Source organism: Melanotaenia boesemani (assembly GCF_017639745.1).
Source record: "Melanotaenia boesemani isolate fMelBoe1 chromosome 2 unlocalized genomic scaffold, fMelBoe1.pri SUPER_2_unloc_2, whole genome shotgun sequence".
In the NCBI taxonomy this organism is placed as follows: Eukaryota; Metazoa; Chordata; class Actinopteri; order Atheriniformes; family Melanotaeniidae; genus Melanotaenia; species Melanotaenia boesemani.
The window spans coordinates 142292-167003 of NW_024580583.1; the positions used below are offsets into that span (position 1 = coordinate 142292).

The window sequence follows — 24712 nt, forward strand, 5'->3', positions numbered from 1 at the left end:
TCTGGGGAGGCATATCCATGGAGGGACGCACAGACCTCTACTGCCTAGGAAATGGTTCTCTGACTGCCATAAGGTATCGAGATGAAATCCTTCAACCCATTGTCAGACCCTACGCTGGTGCAGTGGGTCCTGGTTTCCTCCTAATGCACGACAATGCCCGGCCTCATGTGGCAAGAGTATGCAGGCAGTACCTGGAGGATGAAGGAATTGAAACAATTGAATGGCCTTCACGATCCCCTGACTTAAACCCAATAGAACATGTGTGGGACATTATGTTTCGATCCATTAGGCGCCGCCAAGTTGCTCCTCAGACTGTACAACAGCTCAGTGATGCCCTCACACAGATCTGGGAGGAAATGCCACAAGACACCATCCGTCGTCTCATTAGGAGCATGCCGCGACGTTGTCAAGCATGCATACAAGCTCGTGGGGGCCACACAAGATACTGAAAAGCATTTTGAGTTGCAGAAATTAAGTTTTTGAAAAAATGGACTAGCCTGCCACATCTTCATTTCACTCTGATTTTAGGGTGTCTACACAATTGAGCCCTCTGTAGGCTGAAAACTTTTATTTCCATTAAAAGACTTGGCATCCTTTTGTTCCTAAGACATTGCCCTGTCTTTATTTGTAAAGATATCCAACTTCATATTGAGATCTGATGTATCTAATGTGTTTCTTTAAAGTGCTCCTTTAATTTTTGTGAGCAGTGTATATGTACACATATACATATATATACATACATATATATATATATATATATATATATATGTATATATATATAATTTTTTCTTCTGTCATTTCAGGGCATTTGACTTTTCAAATGAGGAAAAAAAATTTGGCAGCTTGCCTATAGAAAATGTTTTCCCTTGAAAAATGCAAATAGAGCCATAAGAAATAAATGCAACAGAATATTGTTGTTTTACAGGCAATAACTAATTGGCTCTGTTAAATGTGTGCGATATGGGAATTTTCGGCCACTGTTTGAGTTTGAGTGGTGGTGGTATGAACAGAGTGAGACACTACACTGTTGATTATTTTGTTTACAAGATGCTCAGTGGGATAAATATAAATAACTGACCTGTAAGTTAATATTTCATTATGGATGAGACCAAAGTTCCACAGAAATGTATGTTGTATTCTCTAAAATCTGGACAATTAACATTAAAATTATTTAAAAAAAAAAAAAAAAAGAAAGAAAGAAAAGAAAACAAGATCCACATCCTGACCTGATGGTTTGGGTTAAGCTTCAACTGTCATGTGCACTGTTGCATGTTCTACTAGTTTAGCAGCAACCTGTACACACATGGACTATGAAGAAAAAAGTTGTGGTGTAAGAGACCTAAATCAGAGACACACAAACATCTGATATTCATACAAACAGCTTCCACAAGTTTGTTACTCATGAATAAAAACTCTAACTTTTAGTTTGATGAATCCTGACCTGAGAGTTTCCAGTTTGCAGTCTGGACTCTTCAGTCCACCACACAGCTTCTTCAGTCCTGAGTCCTGCAGGTCGTTGTTACTCAGGTCCAGTTCTGTCAGACTGGAGGACTGGGAGCTGAGGACTGAGGACAGAGGTCCACAGCTTGTCTCTGAGAGACCACACGCACTCAGCCTGGAGAGAAAGTTACAGAGAAAATGTAAGACGTGAAAAGACTGAATCAGCACTCATGTTAAACGTCGACTCAAAGAACACCTGTAGAGAAAATCAGGTTTAAAGGCGGACTTATGTTCATGCGGCATCTGCGTGCAGTCGATTACAGCGTAGCTGACGCTGGTGAGTTTGCTCTTGCAATTCAGTGTAGGGGGTGCGCGTTGTCTTGGTGTCATGTTGCAGTTTCTCCTCCTAATCTGAAGGTGGCAGCAGGGGTGGTATAGGCCGGTAAACTCACCAGGTCAGAGTTCTTTTGATGGTTCACTTCAGTTCGGTAGGTATTTTCTATTTTAAAACAACAATGGGGTCTAGTACGGTTCAATGTCTTTATTAGCTTGTGTAACAAAATAAAGAAATAACTTGATCAGCCTCTTATCAACTTGATCCACTGGCTATTGTTTTTAAAAACGGTGGTTATTACACAAATTCAGTGAGAAGACACAGATATCTGGCAACACGTGAACCCAAACTGACCAATTACAAGGGAGTACCTCCGAGTAGGGCTGGGCAATTAATCGAATTTTAATCACAATTACGATCTGGGTTTTCAACGATCATAAAATGAAATTGTCCGATTACTTTTTGTCCTTCGATTTGTGCTGTTTTCAAATCAAGCGCAGCTGTCATTGCAGCGCTTTGCTGCAGACTCCTCCCACAGCCCCGACCGCTTTAGTTTCATTGAGAACGAGTTGCAGACACCTGGACACACGGGAGGCGGCGTCGCTCCTTCTCCATCATTTTCTATGTAAACTTGCGCGAGGAAGCGAAAATCGCTGCCCTCCTCCAGCCAAGCGACAGGCGACAGTCGTGCATGTAAAATGTTGCGTTCGTGCACGCAGACGTGCACACTGGGGCTTGCGACGCAACACAAAAAAATAGAAAAATGTTCAATTTTTGTGAGTCAAGACTAAATAATCCACCAGCTCCCAGAGTCACAGAGAGACAAACGTTATAAACAAACAGAACTTTTTTCTCAATTAACACAGTGAACAATCCAGGATTTAAGAAACTCATCAACACGTTGGACAAACGGCATCTCTGCCATCTCAACAGCATTTTAGTGGACTGTCTCTTTCTTCCCTGTGCGATGAGTGTAGTGAGGGTGTGTGAAAGACGTGGTGACAATCCGATGTTTTGCCACCGCTACGGACCTGTGGTAAAGCCGCACCAGAGCCGTATAGAAATGTCGAGCTACATTTTATTGACGCGGATTTCAACGTGAAAACGAAATGTCTCCAGACTATTTTTTTCCAGATCACACCAGGTGGAACATAGCTGCTGGTCTGAGACAAACAATAGCTATGGGGACCTGGTGGAAAGAAACTAGTCGGGATTACCACAGTAAACACTTCAAATGTCACCCCCCCCCCAACCTCTTATCTATAATTGTGTTAAATAATCGAGATCTCAATTTCTCACAAATCCAATGAATGAATGTTTCTACCTGTTCCCCTTGGAGTTGTCTTCAGGAGGAGATTTTTGTGACATCCATGTATGCAGGAAAAGCCTTTTTAAACTCCTCACAAAGAGCTTTGATGACCGTCCTGTAGCCCCACACACCCACTGACCCAGGCACCACCAGTGGCCTTGCCCCATTGCCACGAGGCGCCAGATTATTTTTGGTTTTCCAATTCAAAAGGATAATTTTCTTTGCGATGCATAAGACCATGAGGATCATGTGTGCAGACTTAATTGCCATGTTAATGTCACCCAAGTCACCTAGTAGACACAGTGTGGGGTAGGGCTGCAATGATTAGTCGACATTTTCAACAATAGTCAACAACGAATTTAGTCATCGACTATTATCGGCAAAAATAAATAAATAAATAAATAAAATCCTACAGAGTGAGACATCGTCTTCTTTTCTTATCTCTGCTGAGAGTTGCACATGGCAACCGACCACGGAACAAAACGGCGGTGGAGGAAGTCAAAAGTCTGGGATAACTTCATGTTAAACTTACAAAATAAATAAAATACATGTGAGATTTGTAAAGCTGGCCTTGCGTACCACGGAAATAGTTCTGCAATGCTCACACATTTAAAGATGAGAACAAATCAGACATACATAACAACCTCATGCAAAATTTAAAAGCTGAAAGTGAAATAAGAGCCATTTAATAATTATGAGATACATAATCCGATTAGTCGACTAGTTGTTTTAATAATCAATGATTAATCGACTATTAGAATAGTCATTAGTTGCAGCCCTATTGTGGGGTTTGCAGGAATATTACATTTAAACAATGTTGATATGTCTTCACATACCTGAAGCCAGAACCTGCGGACAGGTGTGCAGGACCGCAAGGCATGGAAGTAGTTGTCAGTTGTGTTGTCAGTGCAGTGTGAGCAAATGCCTGATCATCTTTTTGTTTTGCAGGATGTCAGGGTTGTTCCAGATGTGTGTAAGCTTACATTACATCTTAAGAAATTCCCATCATCCATTAAAGAGGAACTGATGTTAATGCTTTTAAAACACTTTTATGGTTTTGTGGTTGAGCTGATGAATGGCAGGTCAGAGATAACCAGATCCTCACACAATGCTTGCTCTACATCCATTTGGAGATATACTGCAGCTTCTGGGAAAGAAGTTGGGTAGGTCCAATCCACCTGTCTTTAATCTGTTGTAAAGATTTTAGACTGATACATGATGGCTTGTTTTTTCCAGACTGTATTGTAGTATTGGGTGTGTTTTGTAGATCACAATTTATGGGCATAATGATAGTCTTAGACCAGTTAATAGAGTATTCAGATATTGATGAGAATGTGTTAATAAGTGTGATTGTCTGGGGGAGAGACGTCGGTGAGTTCTGGAGAAAGAGTAATACGTCATCAGCATAAAGACTTATCTTGTGTTTTATATTTTTGGCATGGAATCCTTGAATCTCTTTATTTTGTCTTATGGCAGCAGCTAGGGGTTCAATAAAAATAGCAAAGAGTGATGGAGAAAGCGGGCAGCCCTGTCTGGTTCCTCTCTGCAAACAGAAGCTTGGAGAGGTTTGATCATTGGTCTTCACACATGCAATTGGATGGTTACATAATATTTTTTTCCAATCTATAAAAGAAGGCCCAAACCAAAATTTGTTTAATGTTGCAAATAAAGATTTCACATTTACTTGGTCAAATGCTTTTTCTGCATCTAAGGAAATTACTGTGATTATGATTATGTGTGATTATGTGATTATTCCAGATTATGTAGGGTAGAATAATCTATTATGTTAATTAATCTGCACATATTCGTAGAAGAATGTCTACCTTTAATAAAACCAGTTTGGTCGGGACATTTTATTAAAGGGGTTATTTATTCTATCATTCTGGCAAAAGCATTGCCATATTATTTAAAGATCTACGTTTATTATTGAAATTGGACAGTAACTAGATGGAAGTTTCGGGTCTTTAATAGTAGTGTAACATTAACTAGATTTATGTTTGAAGGTATTTTATTATTTTCCTTTATTTTAAGTATATTGTAGAAAGTGGGTGCCAGCGTTGTCCAGAATCCTTTGTAGAATTCTGCTGGGTAACCATCTGGACCTGGAGCTTTATTGTTGGGCATATGCTGGAGAGCTTCATGGAGTTCACCGACTGAAAGGGGGGAATCCAAGACCATTTTATTTTCATGTTTTAATTTTGGAAGATTGGTGTTATTAACAAATTGATCAATATTCTTATCTGTTGTGTTTAGTAATAGATTTATATAATGTTTTATAGAATCTTTGAAAGTGTTATTTATCTTGTCAGGGTCATGACTGACTTTTCCTTCTGGATCTCTGACAGAGGAGATGGTTGTTTTTTCCTTCTTTGTTTTGTTTTTAACTGATTAGCCAGAAACCTTCCAGATTTGTTGCCATGTTCAAAGTTCTCCAAGCGAAGTCTTTGCACCAAGATTTGTTTTAATCAATTATTTTATAAGTTCAAGTTTAACTTTTCTTATATCTTGAGTTTGATTCTGTGAATAAGATTTTAAGATTAATTGGCTGAAACAACTTTTTAGAAACCTCAACTCAATCTGGAATACAACATGCTTATCCATTTTTTTTTTAATTTCTTTATGTTTTTGTAATTATGATATTGGTAAAACTTAATTTGTCTGCTTTTCATCACCAAGCCTTCTTATCATAGTCACTTATCTATAAACACAACTTTTCACCACACAAATATTATATCTGGAATATCAAGGACATCTTAAATAAACACAAATCACTCTTTATAGAAAACTGGTTTCATTACAATATTATACTAGTAGATTAACTGTTTAAAAACAAAGACCTTCTTTTAACTCATGAAGAATACAATAAAATATAATGATGTGGATGATGTGCCATGGACGCAGGTTTGGCTAATTCCTAATAAATCTCTGATCACTAATGAAACGAAAGAAATCTCCTTCAGGCTCGTCCATAGCATTTACCAGCTAAAGTCTAGATTCAGAACAGATTTACATGAAATATTCATATACTTTGCAGTTTTAGTAAAAACTCTCCTGAAACGATGGTCCATTTATTTTGGTCTTGTCCAGCTGTAAAAGTGTTTTAGCAAAAGATCTGCAGTCTGATTCAGGATGAAATTGATGATGTTTTTGCTTTATGTGGAAGGATGTAGAGCTTGGTCTTCTAGCAAAGGATCTGCACAACAGTCCTAGTGTGAACTTAACCCCTTACGATGCAGACATACCGGTCCCAGTACATGACTACTAATCAACAATATTGCAGCCATGTGTGCAAGCCCCTCCGTTGTGAATGCCCACAATATACACATTAAAAGTCTCGTCTTTCCGATGATATAAACCATTTTGACACGCAACAACCACAGCGCTAACACTAAAGCCTTTTTTACAGAAAAGCAGAAAGTTTAAATGTTGACTTTCCTTACCTTTGAGGGCTCTCTATTGGTCAAACATCAATATTTCACATCAAGATTGGTCTAATTCTGTCCGTACAGGTTAGGCGAGGACAAAAAAAATATTTTTTTTCTGTGTGTTCTAAAGTGTATAACTTTTTATCAGTAATACTTACAGTGATTCTGATTGCTGTGGGTGAAACTAGAGAGTGTTGCCTTTACAAAGAGCCCAAGCCTGTACTTACAATCCAGAGGGTTCAACAACAGCAGTAATTCTAATTTGGAGAGGTCATATTACAGGCGTTTTTGCCAAATGACCCCGCTTGATAAGAGGTTAATTAAACTCTTTATTTTTATGGCCAAATTTCATATTCATCAATGCAAATTTACAGGTAGGAAACCAGGCTTCATTGCTTTGTTTGACGAATTCAAACAAAACATCCCCTTTGTATATGATTCTAAAAAACAAAAAGCAATTAAACTGATATCTGTGTGCAATGTTTAGATAAAATAGGTTTCCTTAACTATTTACTACGGCTGTCAAATGATTACAGTTTTTAATCAGATTATACACAGCTTTCAAATTAATCATGATTATTCATCATTTGCAAGTTTTTAAATGCCTGAAATTTACATGTTTTTACTGTATTATATCAACAGAATTAGCCGTTACTAAAAATATGTACTGTTAACTGACCTTCCCTTAACCAGATGACAAATAGTCAGTAAATGCAGCTTGTAATGTATTTATATATTTTGTTCCAAATCATTTCTACCATGTTTAATGTTTAAGATCAAAATTCAGAATTCATACATCATCATCTCGCCAACCATGAGATCCAAGGTATAATATCTGTCATAAAACCAGCAGATTTGACGACTGAAGTTAAACATCCAACACTGATGAAGAAACTGTAATAAAGCTTATACACACACACACACACATATATATATATATATGTGTGTGTGTGTGTGTGTGTGTATTGGGTATAACTGTGGTCATAAACAAAGGTCAGGGGAAAGCATTACTTACAATAATATTGTCACTTCAGTGATGGCTAAAGTTTGAAAGACTCAATTTAATGAATTCTGACCTGAGAGTTTCCAATTTGCAGTCTGGACTCTTCAGTCCATCACACAGCTTCTTGATTCCTGAGTCCTGCAGGTCGTTGTTACCCAGGTCCAGTTCTGTCAGACTGGAGGACTGGGAGCAGAGAACTGAGGACAGAGGTCCACAGCTTCTCTCTGAGAGACCACACACACTCAGCCTGGAGAGAAAGAGGGAGATAAAATGATGGAGAAAGTTTTACACACAGTTAGTGCATGCACCAACCTGTGTATAGCCTGCTGCAGTCACTCCTTAGCTTTTCCTGTTTCTTTAACTTTTAACCAGCTTTTTGTCTTAATTGTTTCTTTCTATATTTTACTTTTCATTGAAGCTGCACCCACTCCTACAGGTTGGTTGAGATTTTTTGCCGCTCATTTAGCTGCAGGACTGTTCCTGTCATTGAGTCAAGGGACTGCAGCACTATTTCATGCAGCTCTGATTGTTTACTCCAGATGTCAGCTGATTGCCCTGCAGCCAGCTGCCTTATTGGCCAGAATCACAAAAATTCCAGCTGTCAACACAGAAGCCTAACAGGTGGAATGAAGCAGAGGAACAAGAGAGCTGGGTTGCTGTGATCCACCTCTCACCATGGAGAACACAAAATCATCAGTCAACAAGACGGATGAGAGACATTAAAGGGAGACAATTTACTTTTCAAAAATTTGCTGTGGTCATTGTGAGGTAATGTCATTGTGTAGTGACATTTCTGGTTTTAGATACCTTTTAAATGTGAACTACTTGAAGGGAGTGATATTACAAAAATGGGTGGGAGATAAAAAGAGCTCCGGATGCCAACTTGATGAATAATAAAAAAGGTTTATTACAAAAAGTGACATCCCAGACAGATATGCAGAATCTGTGAGTTCTCTAAGCCAGTGTTGAGGATCCTAGCAATCGTTCAAACCCATGTTTTATATAGGTTTGCAAATGGAAACATAAAGTATTATATACACTGTAGACCCTTAGTAGGAACCTATAACTCCATCCATACATGGAGCCCAGAATTCACTGACTCTTAGCAAATAGCTGTTACTTCTGCCACCAAATATAGCCATATGCAATACTAAGGATCAGACACTTGATTGGTAACTTGATTGGTAATTTTTTTTTTTCTTCGCTCATTTACTTTTTGAAAACATAGATTTACTACACAGGGAAAGTTTAACTAGCAGTACGACTTGGTACATTTGGTCTATTCCAATTGAAGTTCTATTTGATCAGAAAAAGAGTTTTCAAGAAGCTGTAATTTAATAATAGTAATAATTCTGGTGCAAATTCCATCTCAGTAATATTTACCTGGGGCCTCATTTATAAAGCTGGCATAGGTACAAAAATCAGCATATGCCATTATAGTCAACGTTTTTATAAAAAACAAATTTGGCAGGAGAATGTTCCTCCCACGACAACTCTAATTCTGGCATATGCACAAAATCTGGGGAAAACGGGAAACTGCGACACCAACGATACAGAATAAAGTCAAGGAAATGATGAGGTAGACGGTCTGCTGCCAACATGTTTCTGGTCAGTAAAAGACAATGCACGAATTTAGTATTAATCATTCATTCTAAGACTCAGCAGAGTGGCATGCTGACTAAAGGCTAGAAGTGATGCAATGTTTATGTAACAAACAAGAGGTGGATTTCCTTTTATTGGTTTATTCTTACACAATCCTTTGTAAACGATTGCCCAATTTCTGTCTAGACAGTCGCTATTTCCGACAACTCCTTGGCAACATTGTTAATAGCGGTGATTGTTTCCCTCTGCACCTGCAGGACTTCCTCTGAGGACACGGCTGCTGCAGTGCTGCGTGGAGTCTCTAGCCTCACACTCTCCAATCACAATTGCAGCCCCCTGACCCAGTTGGAAAACCCAGAAACTATAAAGAAATATTATTTAACAATAAATAAAATGGCACCAATCTCAGATGTATCCATACATATTTATTTTATACACTAAAACTACATTATGGACATCATTACGCTTTTTGCAGACTCTTTTCTCCAAAACGACTTACCATGACCTGTAGCATTTTGCCTAAGGCCCCAGGTGGAAGGTCTTATTGTTCATCCCTGTGGAATTTTTAACTTTGATCTCCTGCATAGCAGACAGATGCCCTGCCAACTGAGATATCCAGCCAGACCAACAGATGCCTCTGGCCTTCTGAAACGGTATTAACAGCATCTGCCACCTGCTGCCACTATTCAGCCTGATATTAATATCAGGCTGAATAGTGATATTAATATTTATAAAAAAAAGTTTGTACAAGAAAAATTGGATTGATCGAGGTATAATTAAAATAATTAATTAAGAATTAAGATATATTTGAAATGTATGCCTTTAAACATATGAAATTTTTTAAAAGAAAATTTAGTTCCTGTTAAACAGAAAGAGGTAACTTCTTTAAGAAATGTCTTTCCTATAGGTGTAATTGAGCTGATGAAAGGCCGCTCAAACCTTCAACCTATAAACAATCAATTAAATTAATTAAAAATGGGATGATTTAACATTACTGATATTAACTGCACGTGAGAGACAAAGTAGAGCATCTTTATTTAACCAGAGGCTCATTTATACCTTTAAGTCCTAAATAAAACACACGTTCCTTCATTTTAAAAGATGCGTTACTCTGGACATATTTCATTCACAATATTTCAAAGTAGTTTAGAAAACATTGCAGATTATTCCATCACAGAGATGTTTGAAGCTGAAACAGAGAAAAAACATGTTAGAGCAGCAGAGAAACCTGACCTGAGAGTTTCCAGTTTCCAGTTTTCCAGTCCATCACACAGCTCCTTCAGTCCTGAGTCCTGGATTCTCAGGTCCAGGTCCTTCAGTCTGGAGGACGGAGAGCTGAGAGCTGAGGACAGAGCTGAACATCCTTCATCTGAGAGGGAACAGCTGCTCAGTCTGAAGAGGAAATAATAAGACAAGTAATAATCTGTCCCATGATGTACCTTTATACCAGCAGCAGTATATTTCTCCACATCCTGCTATATATGTACTTACAGAGCTTTGCTGGAGGCTTTGACCACTGGCAGCAGCCTCAGAAGAACCTCCTCTGAAGGAGAGTATTTCTGCAGGTCAAACACCTCCAGATCTTCTTCTGATGACAGTAAGATGAAGACCAGAGCTGACCACTGAGCAGGAGACAGTTTATCTGTGGAGAGACGTCCTGATCTCAGGAACTGATGGATCTCCTCCTCTAAAGAACCATCATTCAGTTCATTCAGACAGTGGAACAGATTGATGCTTCTCTCTGCAGACACATTTCTACTGATCTTCTCCTTGATGTAGTGAACTGTTTCCTGATTGGTCTGTGAGCTACTTCCTGTCTGTGTCATCAGGCCTCGTAGGAGACTCTGATTGGTCTGCAGTGAAAGACCCAGGAGGAAGCGGAGGAACAAGTCCAGGTGTCCATTTGAACTTTTTAAGGCCTCGTCCACAGCTCTCTGATGGAGATGTAGGTCTGGGTCATTTAAATAAACAGAAACTGTTTGTTTATCTTCCATCAGGTTGATTCCAGACTTGATGAAGGTCAGACGGACATGAAGAGCAGCCAGAAACTCCTGAACACTCAGATGGACGAAGCTGAACACCTTCTCCTGGTACAGTCCTCTCTCCTCTTTAAAGATCTGTGTGAACACTCCTGAGTAAACTGAGGCTGCTGTGATATCGATGCCACACTCTGTCAGGTCTGATTCATAGAAGATCAGGTTTCCTTTCTGCAGCTGATCAAAAGCCAGTTTTCCCAGAGACTCAATCATCTTCCTGCTCTCTGGACTCCAGTGTGGATCTGTCTCAGCTCCTCCATCATACTTGACCTTCTTGACTTTGGTCTGGACCACCAGGAAGTGGATGTACATCTCAGTCAGGGTCTTGGGCAGCTCTCCTCCCTCTCTGGTTTCCAGCACATCCTCCAGAACTGTAGCAGTGATCCAGCAGAAGACTGGGATGTGGCACATGATGTGGAGGCTTCGTGATGTCTTCATGTGGGAGATGATCCTGCTGGCCTGCTCCTCATCTCTGAACCTCTTCCTGAAGTACTCCTCCTTCTGTGGGTCAGTGAACCCTCTGACCTCTGTCACCATGCCAACACAGTCAGGAGGGATCTGATTGGCTGCTGCAGGTCGTGTGGTTATCCAGAGGCGAGCAGAGGGAAGCAGTTTCCCCCTGATGAGGTTAGTCAGCAGCACATCCACTGAGGTGGACTCTGTAACATCAGTCAGGGTCTCATTGTTGTGGAAGTCCAGAGGAAGTCGACTCTCATCCAGACCGTCCAAGATGAAGACAACCTGGAACTCTTCAAAGCTGCAGATTCCTGCTTCTTTGGTTTCAGTAAAGAAGTGATGAACAAGTTCCACCAAGCTGAACTTTTTCTCTTTCAGCACATTCAGCTCTCTGAAAGTCAGTGGAAATGTCAACTGGATGTCCTGGTGGGCTTTGTCTTCAGCCCAGTCCAGAGTGAACTTCTGTGTTAAGACAGTTTTCCCAATGCCAGCCACTCCCTTTGTCATCACTGTTCTGATTGGTTCATCTCTTCCAGGTGGGAGTTTAAAGATGTCTTCTTGTCTGATGGTTGTTTCTGGTCTGTCTGGTTTCCTGGATGCTGTTTCAATCTGTCTGACCTCATGTTCATCATTGACCTCTGCAGTCCCTCCCTCTGTGATGTAGAGCTCTGTGTAGATCTGGTTCAGAAGGGTTGGGTTTCCTGCTTTAGCAATCCCCTCAAACACACACTGGAACTTCTTCTTCAGACCACATTTTAGTTTACGTTGACAAACTGGAGCAAAATACTCTGAAAGACAAGAAGAAATAAGAAGAGTCAGTAAAGATTTGAAGCCTCTGAGGAATGAGGATGTGAATATGTGATGTTCATGTGTTAAGACATCAGTAAATGTGTCATTTATCCAGCAGCTTCAATCTTTAGAGAAATCCTCTTACTGCTCTGCAGACGCTCAGCCAGCTCCTCCTGCTTCATCCTCCTCAGGAAGTCCACTGTGATCTTCACTAACGCCTCTCTGCTGCTCTTCCTCTGCTCCTCATCCTCACCCTCCAACACTGAGCATTCTGGGTAATCTGGACTCAGAAGCTTCTGGAACTTCTTCAGCTCCTTCTTCATGAAAGTGATCATGTTGTCCTCCAGCAGCTGGAAGAGAAACGATATGAAGGACACAATCAGACTGAAATCATGGAGCCAAACATCAGATCCATGTTGGACACACTGACAATCCACTGGTCTACAAAGGTCAGCATGGAGATGATGTGGACAGAAGAGATGGAAAAGTAGTTGTTGTACATGTACAGACCATAAATATGGAGTCCAGCTGTGTTTGATGCTGCTGGGCAGACTGACCACTGGGAAGCTCTGAGCTCTGCTGGTCCACTCTGTGGAGGAATCAGGAAGAACCACATCACATTCTGTCACATGGAGAAGCTGCTTTCAGCTTTTAGGAAGCTCTCACCACCACCTTCATGAAGCTCTGTGCTGAGGTGCCCTGGAGCAAGGCAGCCACAGCCAGTGTGTGCTTGGATGAGACTGGTTAGACTGGGCAGCTCCCAGTATAAATGTGTTTGATGTTGGAGTTTTCCACTAAGAAAAAGTTTGGTGTGTTTGTGAGGAGCCAAACTGACTGCAGGTCACTTAGTAACTGAGGTTCAGAGAATCTCCTGAACTTCTGGAAAACGTCCAGAATCTGTTTCCTTTTTCCAGAGGAGGAAAAACTCTCGTCTGCTTCTACGTTCCACAGATGAGAAAGTTGAATTATGGAGATTCTATGTTTTCTGCACTGAGACAGAATCCTCCTGATTATTCTCAGCTCACAAGAAATATTTAATAAAACTCACATGTTTATTATTAGAGCTTCATCTGGATATTTCACCTTAAATACTGAAGATATGCTTTATTATTATTATTATTATTATTATTATTATTGTTATTATTATTATTATTATTATTATTATTATTATTATTATTATTGTTATTATTATTATTATTATTATTATTATTATTATTATTATTAAGTTGAAACACAAGATGGAATAAAACTAAACTGATGCAACAATTTCACACAGCTCACCTCTGTGGCACTGATTTAAAATCAGGAGGATCATCCTTCGACCGGTCGCTCTTAAAGGACAAACAACTGGGTCCAGGTCCAGGTCCAGGTTGATTCCTGTGAATAAAGATGGTTTAATGATTTTATAGCTGAATTCTGAAATTGTTCAGCATTTAGTTTGGAAGACAAATCAAATCTATCACATGACGATCATGATGCTGCAGATTCGTCTCAGCAGAGACGTCCAGAAATGATGAACCTGAAACTGGTTTTCATCTGAAACCTGATCCAACCTCCACTGGACTCTGATACTCACTGCTGGTTTGATCTTAGATCAGGAGGTTTCTCCATCGACCAGTCGCTCTTCATGGAGACACAGCTGGGTCCAGGTTCAGGTCCAAAACTAAGTCTACGCCTACGTTTAGGTCTGGGTTCAGGTCCATATCCATGTCCATGGCCATGTCCATGTCCAGGTCCAGGTCCAGGTCCAGGCTGGTTCCTGTGAATCCAGATGTTTGGTGATGTGAGTTGTGATCTCTGACATGGAGAAGAGTCATGGACAGTTAGAGATGGACATCTCACCTCTGAGTGGTTTCAGAGGGAGGGACTCCCTCCTCTCTGTCCTGATCCATGATGCTGGATTCACATCAGCTCACACACACTTTCTACCTTCACCTGCAGAGGAAACACACATCATTCATCTGAACATCAACTGAAATCCTCCTTTCCATCATCTGCTGCTCCTCCTCTGATTGGCTCTGAGTTTCTGCTTCATATCAGAGTCAGATGGATGCAGTCAGACAGCAGTGAGGAAGAGGAAGCTGCCTTCAGCTGCTGGACTTCTATCAGGACACCAGATGGAGGGATGGAGCTGCAGACCAGCCTCAAAAGAGGAAACATTTCTCCTCCTTTTATTACCATGAACAGAAAGTGAAACTAAATCAGATGAAGATTTAAAACAGGAAGCAGGAAAAAAAGTTTGACATTTTCTGTCAGAAACAGAAACTAAAGGATGAAGTTAAAGAAGGAAAAATGAAGTGATTCCAGTTTGGATGGAAAGTCTGACTGAAGGAGCTGCAGAATCACACACTGTAGGTTCTGATCCGTTAACCTGCTTCCTGTCAGCCACTCCTCATCTTCATCATCTTCACCTCTACAGGTGGATTATCTGCTCCATCACAGCTGCTCACACTGAAGCTTTTTTCCACATTTAGGATCAATTTTCATTTCAGCTGTTTCACTGAAAATCTTCCTGCAGCAGTTTGACTCAAAGAAGGTGAAAGTGTTCAGATCAGAGCGGAGACCAGTTCTACAGAGAAGCTTTACTGGTAATCTCCTGGAAACTGGAATAAAGACAGAAATAAAATGAGGGTTTAGTGTCAAACAGCAGATGAATGTGGTTCAATCAGCGGTTCCAGCATCAAACTGCAGGTGTGACGAAGTTCAGCAGGAAAAAGTCAAATATTTCCATGGTTGAAATTACGGGGAGCTACGGGGAGCTCGGCTCCCCTGGAAAGCAGAAGACCTCTGAAAACCTCACCTGGGACACTGAGGGGCTTTAACCCCTTGTTGTCTGTTGCATCAAACCTCTTCTGGTCTTTATATATTTTATTTCTTTTTATCTGATCAGTTTATTTATTTAGTTTTATTTGTTCTTTTTAATGTATTTATTTATATATAATCTATTATTTATCATTATTAATATAATTGTTATTAATCCTACTTTATTTGCCTGATTCATTTCATTTTATTTATTTGGTTTTTATTAAACTAAATAAATTCAGGTGTTAATATGTTAAAATAATTAACCTAAAATAATAATAAACTTCCCCAATAACAAACCCTGGATCACCAGTGACCTGAAAAAGCTGCTGAACATCAAAAAGAAAGCTTTTAGGGATGGAGACAGGGAGTTATTGAAGTCCACACAAAAACAACTTAAAACACAAATGAAGAAGTGCAAGGAGGACTACAGGAAGAAGTTGGAAAGTAAGCTTCAGAAAAACAATGTGAGGGATGTGTGGTCAGGAATGAAGAAGATCACTGGCTTCGGGATAAAGGAGGATCAGACCGATGGAGGTCTGGACAGAGCGAATGAACTGAACATGTTCTTCAATAGGTTTAACTCACCTCCTGCTTCAACCCCAACTAGCCACACACCCTCCATGAGCCCACAGCTTTCCTGTCACACCTCCACTCTGTCACCCTGCAGCTCAGTCAAGGACCTGGACACAACCTCATCTCCCTCCACATCAGGACTTCCTGAAACCTCCTCTGCCTCCACCTCCACTCTGTCTGTCTCCTGTAACCAAATCATGCAACAACTGGTGAAACTGAACCAGAACAAGGCTGCAGGTCCAGATGGTGTCAGTCCCAGAGTTCTCAAGACCTGCTCAAAACAGCTATGTCCGATTCTCCAGCACCTGTTCAACACCAGCCTGAGCCAGAGAAGAATCCCGGTGCTGTGGAAAACATCCTGCCTTGTTCCAGTGCCTAAAAAACCACAACCAGCTGAACCAAAAGACTACAGACCAGTCGCCCTGACATCTCACGTCATGAAAGTCCTGGAGAGACTCTTACTGGCTCACCTCAGCAAGCAGGTGAACACCTTTCAGGACCCATTACAGTTTGCATACCGTAATGGGCTTGGGGTTGAAGATGCCATCATATACCTGCTTCAGAGAGCCCACTCTCATCTGGACCAGTCAGGCAGCACTTTGAGGGTCATGTTCTTTGATTTCTCAAGTGCTTTTAATACGATTCAGCCTGCTCTGCTGTGTGAGAAGCTGCAGAAATTCCAGGTGGATCCCTCCACAACCACCTGGATTTACGACTACCTCACAAACAGACCACAGTTTGTGAGACTGAAAGGTTGTGTGTCTGAGATGGTGGTCAGCTGCACTGGAACACCACAAGGGACTGTACTTTCACCATTTCTATTCACGCTGTACACCTCAGACTTCCAGTACAACTCTGAGTTCTGTCATCTGCAGAAATACTCTGATGACTCAGCAGTTGTTGGGTGTATCAGTGATGGACAAGAAGCAGAGTACAGAGAACTGGTCGGTCAGTTTGTGAAATGGTGCGGTGACAATCATCTCATCTTGAATACCAAGAAAACAAAGGAGATGATTGTTGACTTCAGGAGGAACAAGAACACACATAGATGTGTTTCCATCATGGGAGAGGAGGTGGAGGTGGTGGAGGAATACAAGTACCTTGGAGTTCACCTGGACAACAGAGTTGAGTGGAAAAGCAACACTGAGTACATTTACAAGAAAGGTCAGAGCAGACTCTACTTCTTAAGGAAGCTGAGATCTTTTAACGTCTGCACCAAAATGTTGCAAATGTTCTACAGGTCTGTTGTTGAAAGTGCAATCAGCTTTGCAGCAATCTGCTGGGGCAGCGGCATCAGAACCAGAGACTTGAAAAGAATTAACAAACTGATCAAGAAAGCCGGTTCTGTGCTTGGAGTAACTCTGGAGCCGCTGGAGTTGATCATCAAAAAAAGAATTCTGTACAAGCTGACGAAGATAATGGAAGATCCTTCACACCCTCTACACAACGCCGTGACGAAACAACAGAGTGTGTTCAGTGGGAGGCTTGTTCAAGTCCGATGCAAGACAGAGAGATACAGAAGATCCTTCCTTCCAGCAGCTATCAGGCTGAAGAACAAAGCCCTTAATTAATTAATGTGATTGTTTTTTTAAAAAAAAATAAATAAAAAATTACTACTACTACAATATTGAATTTCCCTTTGGGATTAATAAAGTATTTTTCATTTCATTCATTCATTTTCATAAGCCCTCAAAGTTAAAATAACAGTAAATTTTCCATAAAGGTTCCTGATGAAAAGCGTTCATTGGTCGGTGCTGTGTGTTTATTTCTGATCATACATCAGATCATCTCTCAGTGTGATGGACAGCAGCTTTGTTTGTTTGTTGCTGTGAATCACTTCTTTGCTTTAGGTGGATGTTAGAACAACTTTCCGTCCCTACATGAGAGGATTCTACTTGTGTAGCTGCAGACAGTAGCAGGATGTTTCTAGAAAAACATTTTCTGACCAAACCTCATGAACCTAAAGTGCACGTATAGTGCGTGCACGCTCCAGATGAGGTCTCTCCAAAGACCCCTGTGTTACTCACATCCTGAATATCATCTTTAAATCCTCTAAAACAGGCATGTCAAACTGGTCCAGCAAAGGGCCGTGTGGCTGCAGGTTTTTGTTCCAGCCAGCCAAGAGCACACAGTTTGACCAATCAGCTGTCTGAAGACTGAGATCAGTTGATTGAATCAGTCAAATCTGGTGTGCTGCTGCTTGGTTGGAACAAAAACCTGCAGCCACACGGCCCTTTGCTGGACCAGTTTGACATATGTGCTCTAAAATGTATTTTCTCTGATGTTGGTGATGTGTCGTCCATGAACGATCCGGCTCTGAGAATCGATTCTTTGTGGTGAACAAGAAGAACCGACTCCTTTCTAAAGGCCCATTTATACTCGACACAGAAGACGGATACGTAGACTGACGGACAGTTTCATCCATCTTCTGCGTCGGTTACGCTTGTAATTTAGTCCATTTTCTGGGAGCTTAGGTATCTGTCGCTTGACACAGAAGATGGGGGAACACCACCGGAAATTGCAGGGGCGGAGCTGAGCAGAATAGCTGACATGTGACCAGGGAAAATACAAACCACAGAAGAAGAGGAACAGGAAGGGAACAAAAAGTAGAAAAAGAAAGAAGACGATGATAATTGTAGAAATTATGCAAGCTTCTGAAGAAAGACTATATGCGAGTGTTTAGGGCGTGTTGGATGGTTGGAAACAACTTTATAGCGACGGTAACTTTATTACTGCCACCAACCGGGTTCAAAACATGGACGTGAACTCCAAATTCGGTGCTGCCCACTTGTGGATGAACTGACTTATTACCCATGAAAATATGAAGGCGGTGACATATGATGAAATTGTTCGTCTTCTGCGTTGTGCATAAAAAGCCTTTTTATTCTCCCTGAACCATTCAGCCCATCACGGGTTGCAGGGAAGCTGGAGCCTTTCCCAGCATGTTATCAGCGGAAAGGTAGGTACATCCTGGAGAGGTCACCAGTCCATTGCAGGGCCAACACAGAGAATCCGAGGCTTGAACTAGCAACCTTCTTGCTGTTAGACTGCGGTGCTAACCACTACTAACCACTAAACCACCGTGCAGCCTGGTGGTGCAACTTTACTTTGATGGGCCACTATGTGGTCAGTTCCATAAAAGGAAAGACTGGGATCAGGAGGGGCCTCTTAGGAGACGGGGAGGTAGTTCAGACCAGGTTTACAGAGAGAGCTGGAAACCAGGTTTAAATTAATAGTCTCCAGATTTACTTTTAGCACTGGTTGCACCGGCGCGCCAAACTTTTTAATTTAATATCATTACACAGACATTGTTTATTTATGTTATTGTGGAGAATAAGGAGGATTCTTTATTTAAGCATGAAGGTTAAGTAGAAAAAATCATTAAAAAAAAACATTGTTCAACCCTTACGATCACGTGTGATGAGGAAAGCCCCACAAATTCTCAAGACTATGAGAAATCCTGTCGGTCAATCCAGGAAGCTGCTTGTGAAGACGTGTGTGGGAGATTTGGTAGAAAGATGTGGCTTGTAAGGACAGCTGTTCACCTTGCTTTGTTTCACGTTTGTAATGAATATTCTACATGCTGCAGTAATGTTAGTTTACAGAAGCAGGACATGCAGCTTGTATGACTGTAGGAATAACTGGTGCTTCTTTCTTTGTTCAGTTACCCTGTGAGTGCAGAGAAACTGGCTGCAGCAAAAAGCAGAATCTCCACTTTCCCATCGCTGAGTGTCCGTGTGGCAGGACAAGGTGAAGGATTTGAGTAAAACTAGCGCTACAGAACAACTCGTGGTAAGTTATTTATATTTCTTTATTCTAATAATGTTTTTTGTGTGTATTGTGTGTTTTCTCCTCTATGAAAGCTGGACACAGTTTGGCAAGCTTACTGGTGGAAAGACTGACTTTTTTCTTAGATTTTTTTATCCCCAAACTCAAACCAGTGGCAGCCATGGATGCAGGTGCTTCATCTCTTTTGAAGGGAAGACAGAAGGTATTTTCATGTGACCATAAATTTCACAATTAAAATGGACTGAATGTCAAAGATAATGGTGTAGAATGGCATCTGGTGAAATAGATTACAGATATCATTTGCAGGGCTTAAAGTAAAAAAAAATCCTGAGCTTGAGCTTTTTTCCGGGGAGAGGAGGTGTAGTGGATCGGATGCAAACACACTATAGGCAAACAACTTTTTGCCACTGTGCTTGGCAGAGCATTAGATGACCTACAGTTTAATGTGAATTTTAGAAAGTAAAGGTAATAATGTTAACAGGACATGTAAAACTCAGTCAGGGTAATTATTTTAAATTATTAATTTAACAGTAATTTAATTTAGTTAAGGGCCATTTATACAAAAAAAAAAAAAGTTACAGAGCAACAGTGAACTTTAGGTAACAATTTTAAATTACAACATTTCCATTGTTTTTGTACAAAACAATATCAAATTAGGTTATAGGAAATACAAAACAAATAAATACAATTTAATACACTAAACTACAAGTCAAGTGACAATATGTCTAAATTAACAAAGAAAGTAGGATTTTGCAAGTGCTTTAACGGATTTATTTACACTGCAGATGAAGACGTGCTGTAATCAGAAACGATATCCAGGCATGTTGCTGCTTCACTGTTTAGTTGTCATACGTTTGTCTCATGTTAGTTTATAACGTAGGCCTATGTAAAGTCCAGTAAGGATATGATTTGTGTGTTGATTTACAAAGTTTAATTTCCACTGATGTTCATGACTTATTTTATTTATTAGAGTATTTCTTGTTAATAAAATGCAGAATCTACATTAAAGTGGTCTGATAACAATCAAGAGTTAAACTGTGCACACTACTGGCCGAGTAGTACCTTACACCACCTCTTATTCTTTTAAGGTGGAATTTGGTCTCAGAATAATCGTTTTAACATATCAATAGCTGTTCATGGGCCCTTTAATTGTCAATAAAACAAAAAATGTTGCTTGAAATGGCTCCAGTTTGTTCAGGTGAGACATGTTTTACAGATGAATGGCATCTACTTCCTTATTGCTTGACACCTAAACAGTGAAGCAGCAACATTTAGTTAGTTAGTTATTTATTTCTCACATGGCTATGCACAAGCAACACAGAATTTTACGAAAACAAATCAAAAACACATCTTAAGGCACAACCATGCTTGAAAAGGAGCAGGAAGAAGAAAACTTATAATGCCTGCCCCTTTGTAAAACACAATACACCAATAAATAATTTATCAGTTACCTATCAGTCCTTAATGGAATTACTCATATATGTTACATAATAGCCGCCATTCAGCAGATTCATACTCTACAATTATGTTTATAACATACATATATTCACACACATACACACATATACTTATATATACATACTCATATACACATGTATATACACATACATGTATATATTTATAAATATACACAGATACATACATGCATAGGCATGCACGTACATATACATACACATACTAGCACTCAGGCATACATACATCAAAATGCTTCTGTCCTATATTTATGTAGTATATGATTTTTCAAAGTACTTTTAAGTACTTAAGTATAACATGCCTGGATATCGTTTCTGATTACAGCACGTCTTCATCTGCAGTGTTAACAAATCCGTTAAAGCACTTGCAAAATCATACTTTCTTTGTTAATTTAGACATATTGTCACTTGCATTCGCGTACTATGTCGGTTTTACACCGAGAGGAAGAGCCGCAGATACAGAGAGAAGCTGAGCGAAACGATGCTAACAGGCAGCGCGCGCTCCCGCGGCCGTATAATCAATTTTTGGCAAACATTCACTTTAGGACACAACACCTGACAAACGACTTGTATGTTGGAGAGCGCGAACTGCTGCCGGGGTCTCCTTCGTGGCGTCATAGAACTTTTTTGCCACTAGTTGCATACACCAGCGTCTTCGAGCACAACACAAACAGGTAGGCCTACCCGGCTCTCTTCGTTTCTGGCACCAGCTCCCAAAAAGCTTGCCGTCTCCACCCCTTCTATCCATGCCCAGCGCCATTTGGTTCGAAGGCCGTTGTCAATTAGGACGTCTTTCCCTGGCTTCATGAATTTACTCTCCATTTCTTGAAAAATCTGATTTCAGTCTCAAACAAGCATCGGCTTGGATGCTGCGTTCAAGATCACTCGGAAATAACGCTACAGGTTAACTCGGCGGAGAAAACGAAGTGTGGTATAGGCTATTGTCACTATTTGCTGAACACTGAAAACATGCAGCAGCGAGTTCTGCTTATTTTCGAAGATAAATACTTGTAATCTCCGACTTTAACATTGTTCATTGTTCAATTCATTTCATTTTCTACAATTCAGTCTCAACCACTATAACCCATAGTTAAGTTTTTTGTTTGTTTGTTTGTTTGTTTTTTCCTCCCCCTGAATCATAGTGAAAAGCCGGAGATCCGGCACGGTGCCGGAACACTTGAAGCCCTGTCATTTGTTGTGGGCCTGGGTAACAGTCTTTTTTGTTTATATACAAGTTCTAACCATCTTTAAAAAGTCCATTTTTCTCTGGAGGCCAAATCGTAGCTTGTTGGTTAAGATTAATATTTCCCTCCAAAAATGTATGAAATTATTGTGCTGGTTACACTTATTTAATCTATTGTCAAACATGACTTGATCATCACTTAAATCAACATTAACATAATAACTCATTCACTAACAAACGTGTATGTGCAGCAATAATATGTTTATGTAGTTTTCACCCTCAGTAATCCGATCACTGCTGTCTGTTCCGTAGTAGAGTCCAGCAGCGGGGTTTGTTTAGAGCAGGGATCTCCCACTCCGGTCCTTGTGAGCTACTGTTCTGCAGGTTTTAGATTCTACCCTGGAAGTCTCTGCGAGGGAGGCGGGACATGAAATGCTTCACTCACATTCAGGCCTTGTCCTCATGAGACCAAAACAAGGCCCTCTAAAGACGCGCCTCAGGACAGGGTTAACAAGGGGTGTGTGGAGCTAGAATTAGGCCTGTCGCGATAAGCAATAAGTCAATTAATTGAACGATAAGAAAATAAGAGCACGATAAGTTTGCCGGCCGCGATAATTTTTTTTCGTCCCCCCTTTACCATAGACTGTGTATGACAATAGGTTTCATTATGGAGTATTTCGACTAAACGCTCTGGTTTCTTGCGGAGTGATCTCTCTAGTGTCACACTTGACTGCAGCATGTTGCAGCACGAGCCGGTAAGCCGCATTTGTTTTGCACGGCTGCCAACACGCAATGGCCGTGAGACTTGCGTATTTAAGTGGCTTCTCACGCTCTCGCGCTAAACCTCCGATTCTCATGCTGAAATATGTAAATAATAGATGCAAGCATCTCCTCTTTTATTGTTTCGCTGCTTCCCACATGTAAGCAGAACACACACATTCTAGCTTACGACGTCAGTACAAAGCCCCCACTTCCTGGTCTACCGTAATAACCCCTGTAATCCGCAGGCACATTACGCAAATAGAATCAGCCTATATACTACCGTATATGACAAAATACACATTAAGAGCAATGCCGGCTAATCGAGAGGTTTGGGAGGATTCCCAGTGGGCCGCATAACTTTTGGGCCGGTGTCCCGGCGTATGTGAGTGTGGTATCCCAGCTAACTGCTGGGTTGTAGTTACTTATAAGGCCAACAGAGGGCAGAATGACTTTGTTTCACAAGCAGTAGATTTTGAAGAGCAGAAGAAGAACACGGGTTTTTGTTCGATGTAAAGTGCTGAAGTTTGGTTCGTCATTAAAACCGGCATGCTTGTCTACTTGTCTGGAGTTTATTTGAAGATGCAACAGTGAAAAAGGCGCTTTTATTTATTTAGTTTATTGACCTTTGAAAATGTGTACTTGCATTATTACGGCATATGTCACTATATTAGTTGAGAATGGTCTCAAAATGACACATTAGCGCTCTGCGCAATATTATCGTTTATCGCGATAATTTCTGAGAAAATTTATCGTACAGCTAAATTTGTTATCGTGACAGGCCTAGCTAGAATAACCAGGTATTCAGACCAAAGCATTGCGGTTCTACTTTGTCTAGACCACTACTTAATGATCTACATGTGAAAAGGAAGGATTTAAAAGCATGACATGTCCACTTTAAAATAAACACTTATAATCAAACATTAAAGAAATATGTTGACATGTCTTTCTTTCCATGTTTCACACGTATAGTTGCTGATTTCCGGTAACTTTGCTGCTCTTAATAAGTTTTATATATTGTTTTTTTACATCTGCTTCGAGTCTCCTCGTTCACAGCTTCCTGGTCTCAGATAGTTCTGGTCTTTGTTCCCTCATGTCCTCCTCAGTGGTTCTGTTGGACCACTTCTCCTCCGTCCTGGTTCTGGATTGTTCTGGACCCTCAGTCTGATAAATTAAACCGTAAAAAATAGCTTCAGTTTTACCTTAAGATGGAGGATTCACGGAGAAATTCGAGTAGGGTCTGTCTGCGGCTTGCAAGAGAGAGGCGTGTCGAATAGTGGGCGTGTCGTTTAGTGACATCACTACTCGACACGCCCACTAAATAGAGGGAAATCACGTTAAACCACGCGAGATGTAAAATGCGCCAAAGCTACAAAAAAAAAATAAACAGGAAGTTAACTAACCTTGAACGTTGGTTCCGGCACCCGCCAAAAAACAAGAAAAAAATAAGAAGAATGAAGGACCGTATGCAGACTGTAAGTGTCAGTGTATTATATTTATATTGTCGTAGCAAGTAATATTTATCTACATTATAAAATATAAGTGGATAAAGAGAACGAGAACGAGTTTCAAAAGTTTCAGAGGGAGTGAACGTTATTAGCCATATTGATAAGCAACATAACGTTACATCATATTCGTTTTATTCTACTTAAAAGGGAATAATTTATAGCATTATACCGGTAAATTTGATTATTATTACTATCACCTAGATGGTGACATGAACTGGCCATATCAGTT

The 24712-nt window shown here is 40.4% G+C and overlaps 1 protein-coding gene and 1 long non-coding RNA gene across 4 annotated transcripts in view; both read right to left on the bottom strand.

Annotated features, from left to right (window-relative positions):
• The window catches only part of LOC121636043 (NACHT, LRR and PYD domains-containing protein 3-like), a 293753-nt gene that overhangs the window by 33232 nt on the left and 235809 nt on the right, over nt 1–24712 (bottom strand). The window contains exons 6-11 of one of the 3 annotated variants that reach the window (XM_041979388.1): nt 13676–13771; nt 12905–12983; nt 12540–12744; nt 10605–12393; nt 7585–7758; nt 1442–1615 (exon numbers count right to left, since the gene is read on the bottom strand). In XM_041979388.1, coding sequence (XP_041835322.1) covers nt 1442–1615; nt 7585–7758; nt 10605–12393; nt 12540–12744; nt 12905–12983; nt 13676–13771 — 2517 coding nt within the window. Of the gene's footprint in view, nt 1–1441; nt 1616–7584; nt 7759–10346; nt 10506–10604; nt 12394–12539; nt 12745–12904; nt 12984–13675; nt 13772–24712 lie in introns of those variants that run through there. The other 2 variants (XR_006009591.1, XR_006009590.1) reach the window with 2 other exon arrangements.
• On the bottom strand, nt 22100–24200 carry LOC121636049. Its single transcript, XR_006009596.1, has 2 exons — nt 23942–24200; nt 22100–22625 (listed from the first exon to the last, which is right to left on the bottom strand). It is a non-coding gene; the product is annotated as an uncharacterized LOC121636049 (long non-coding RNA).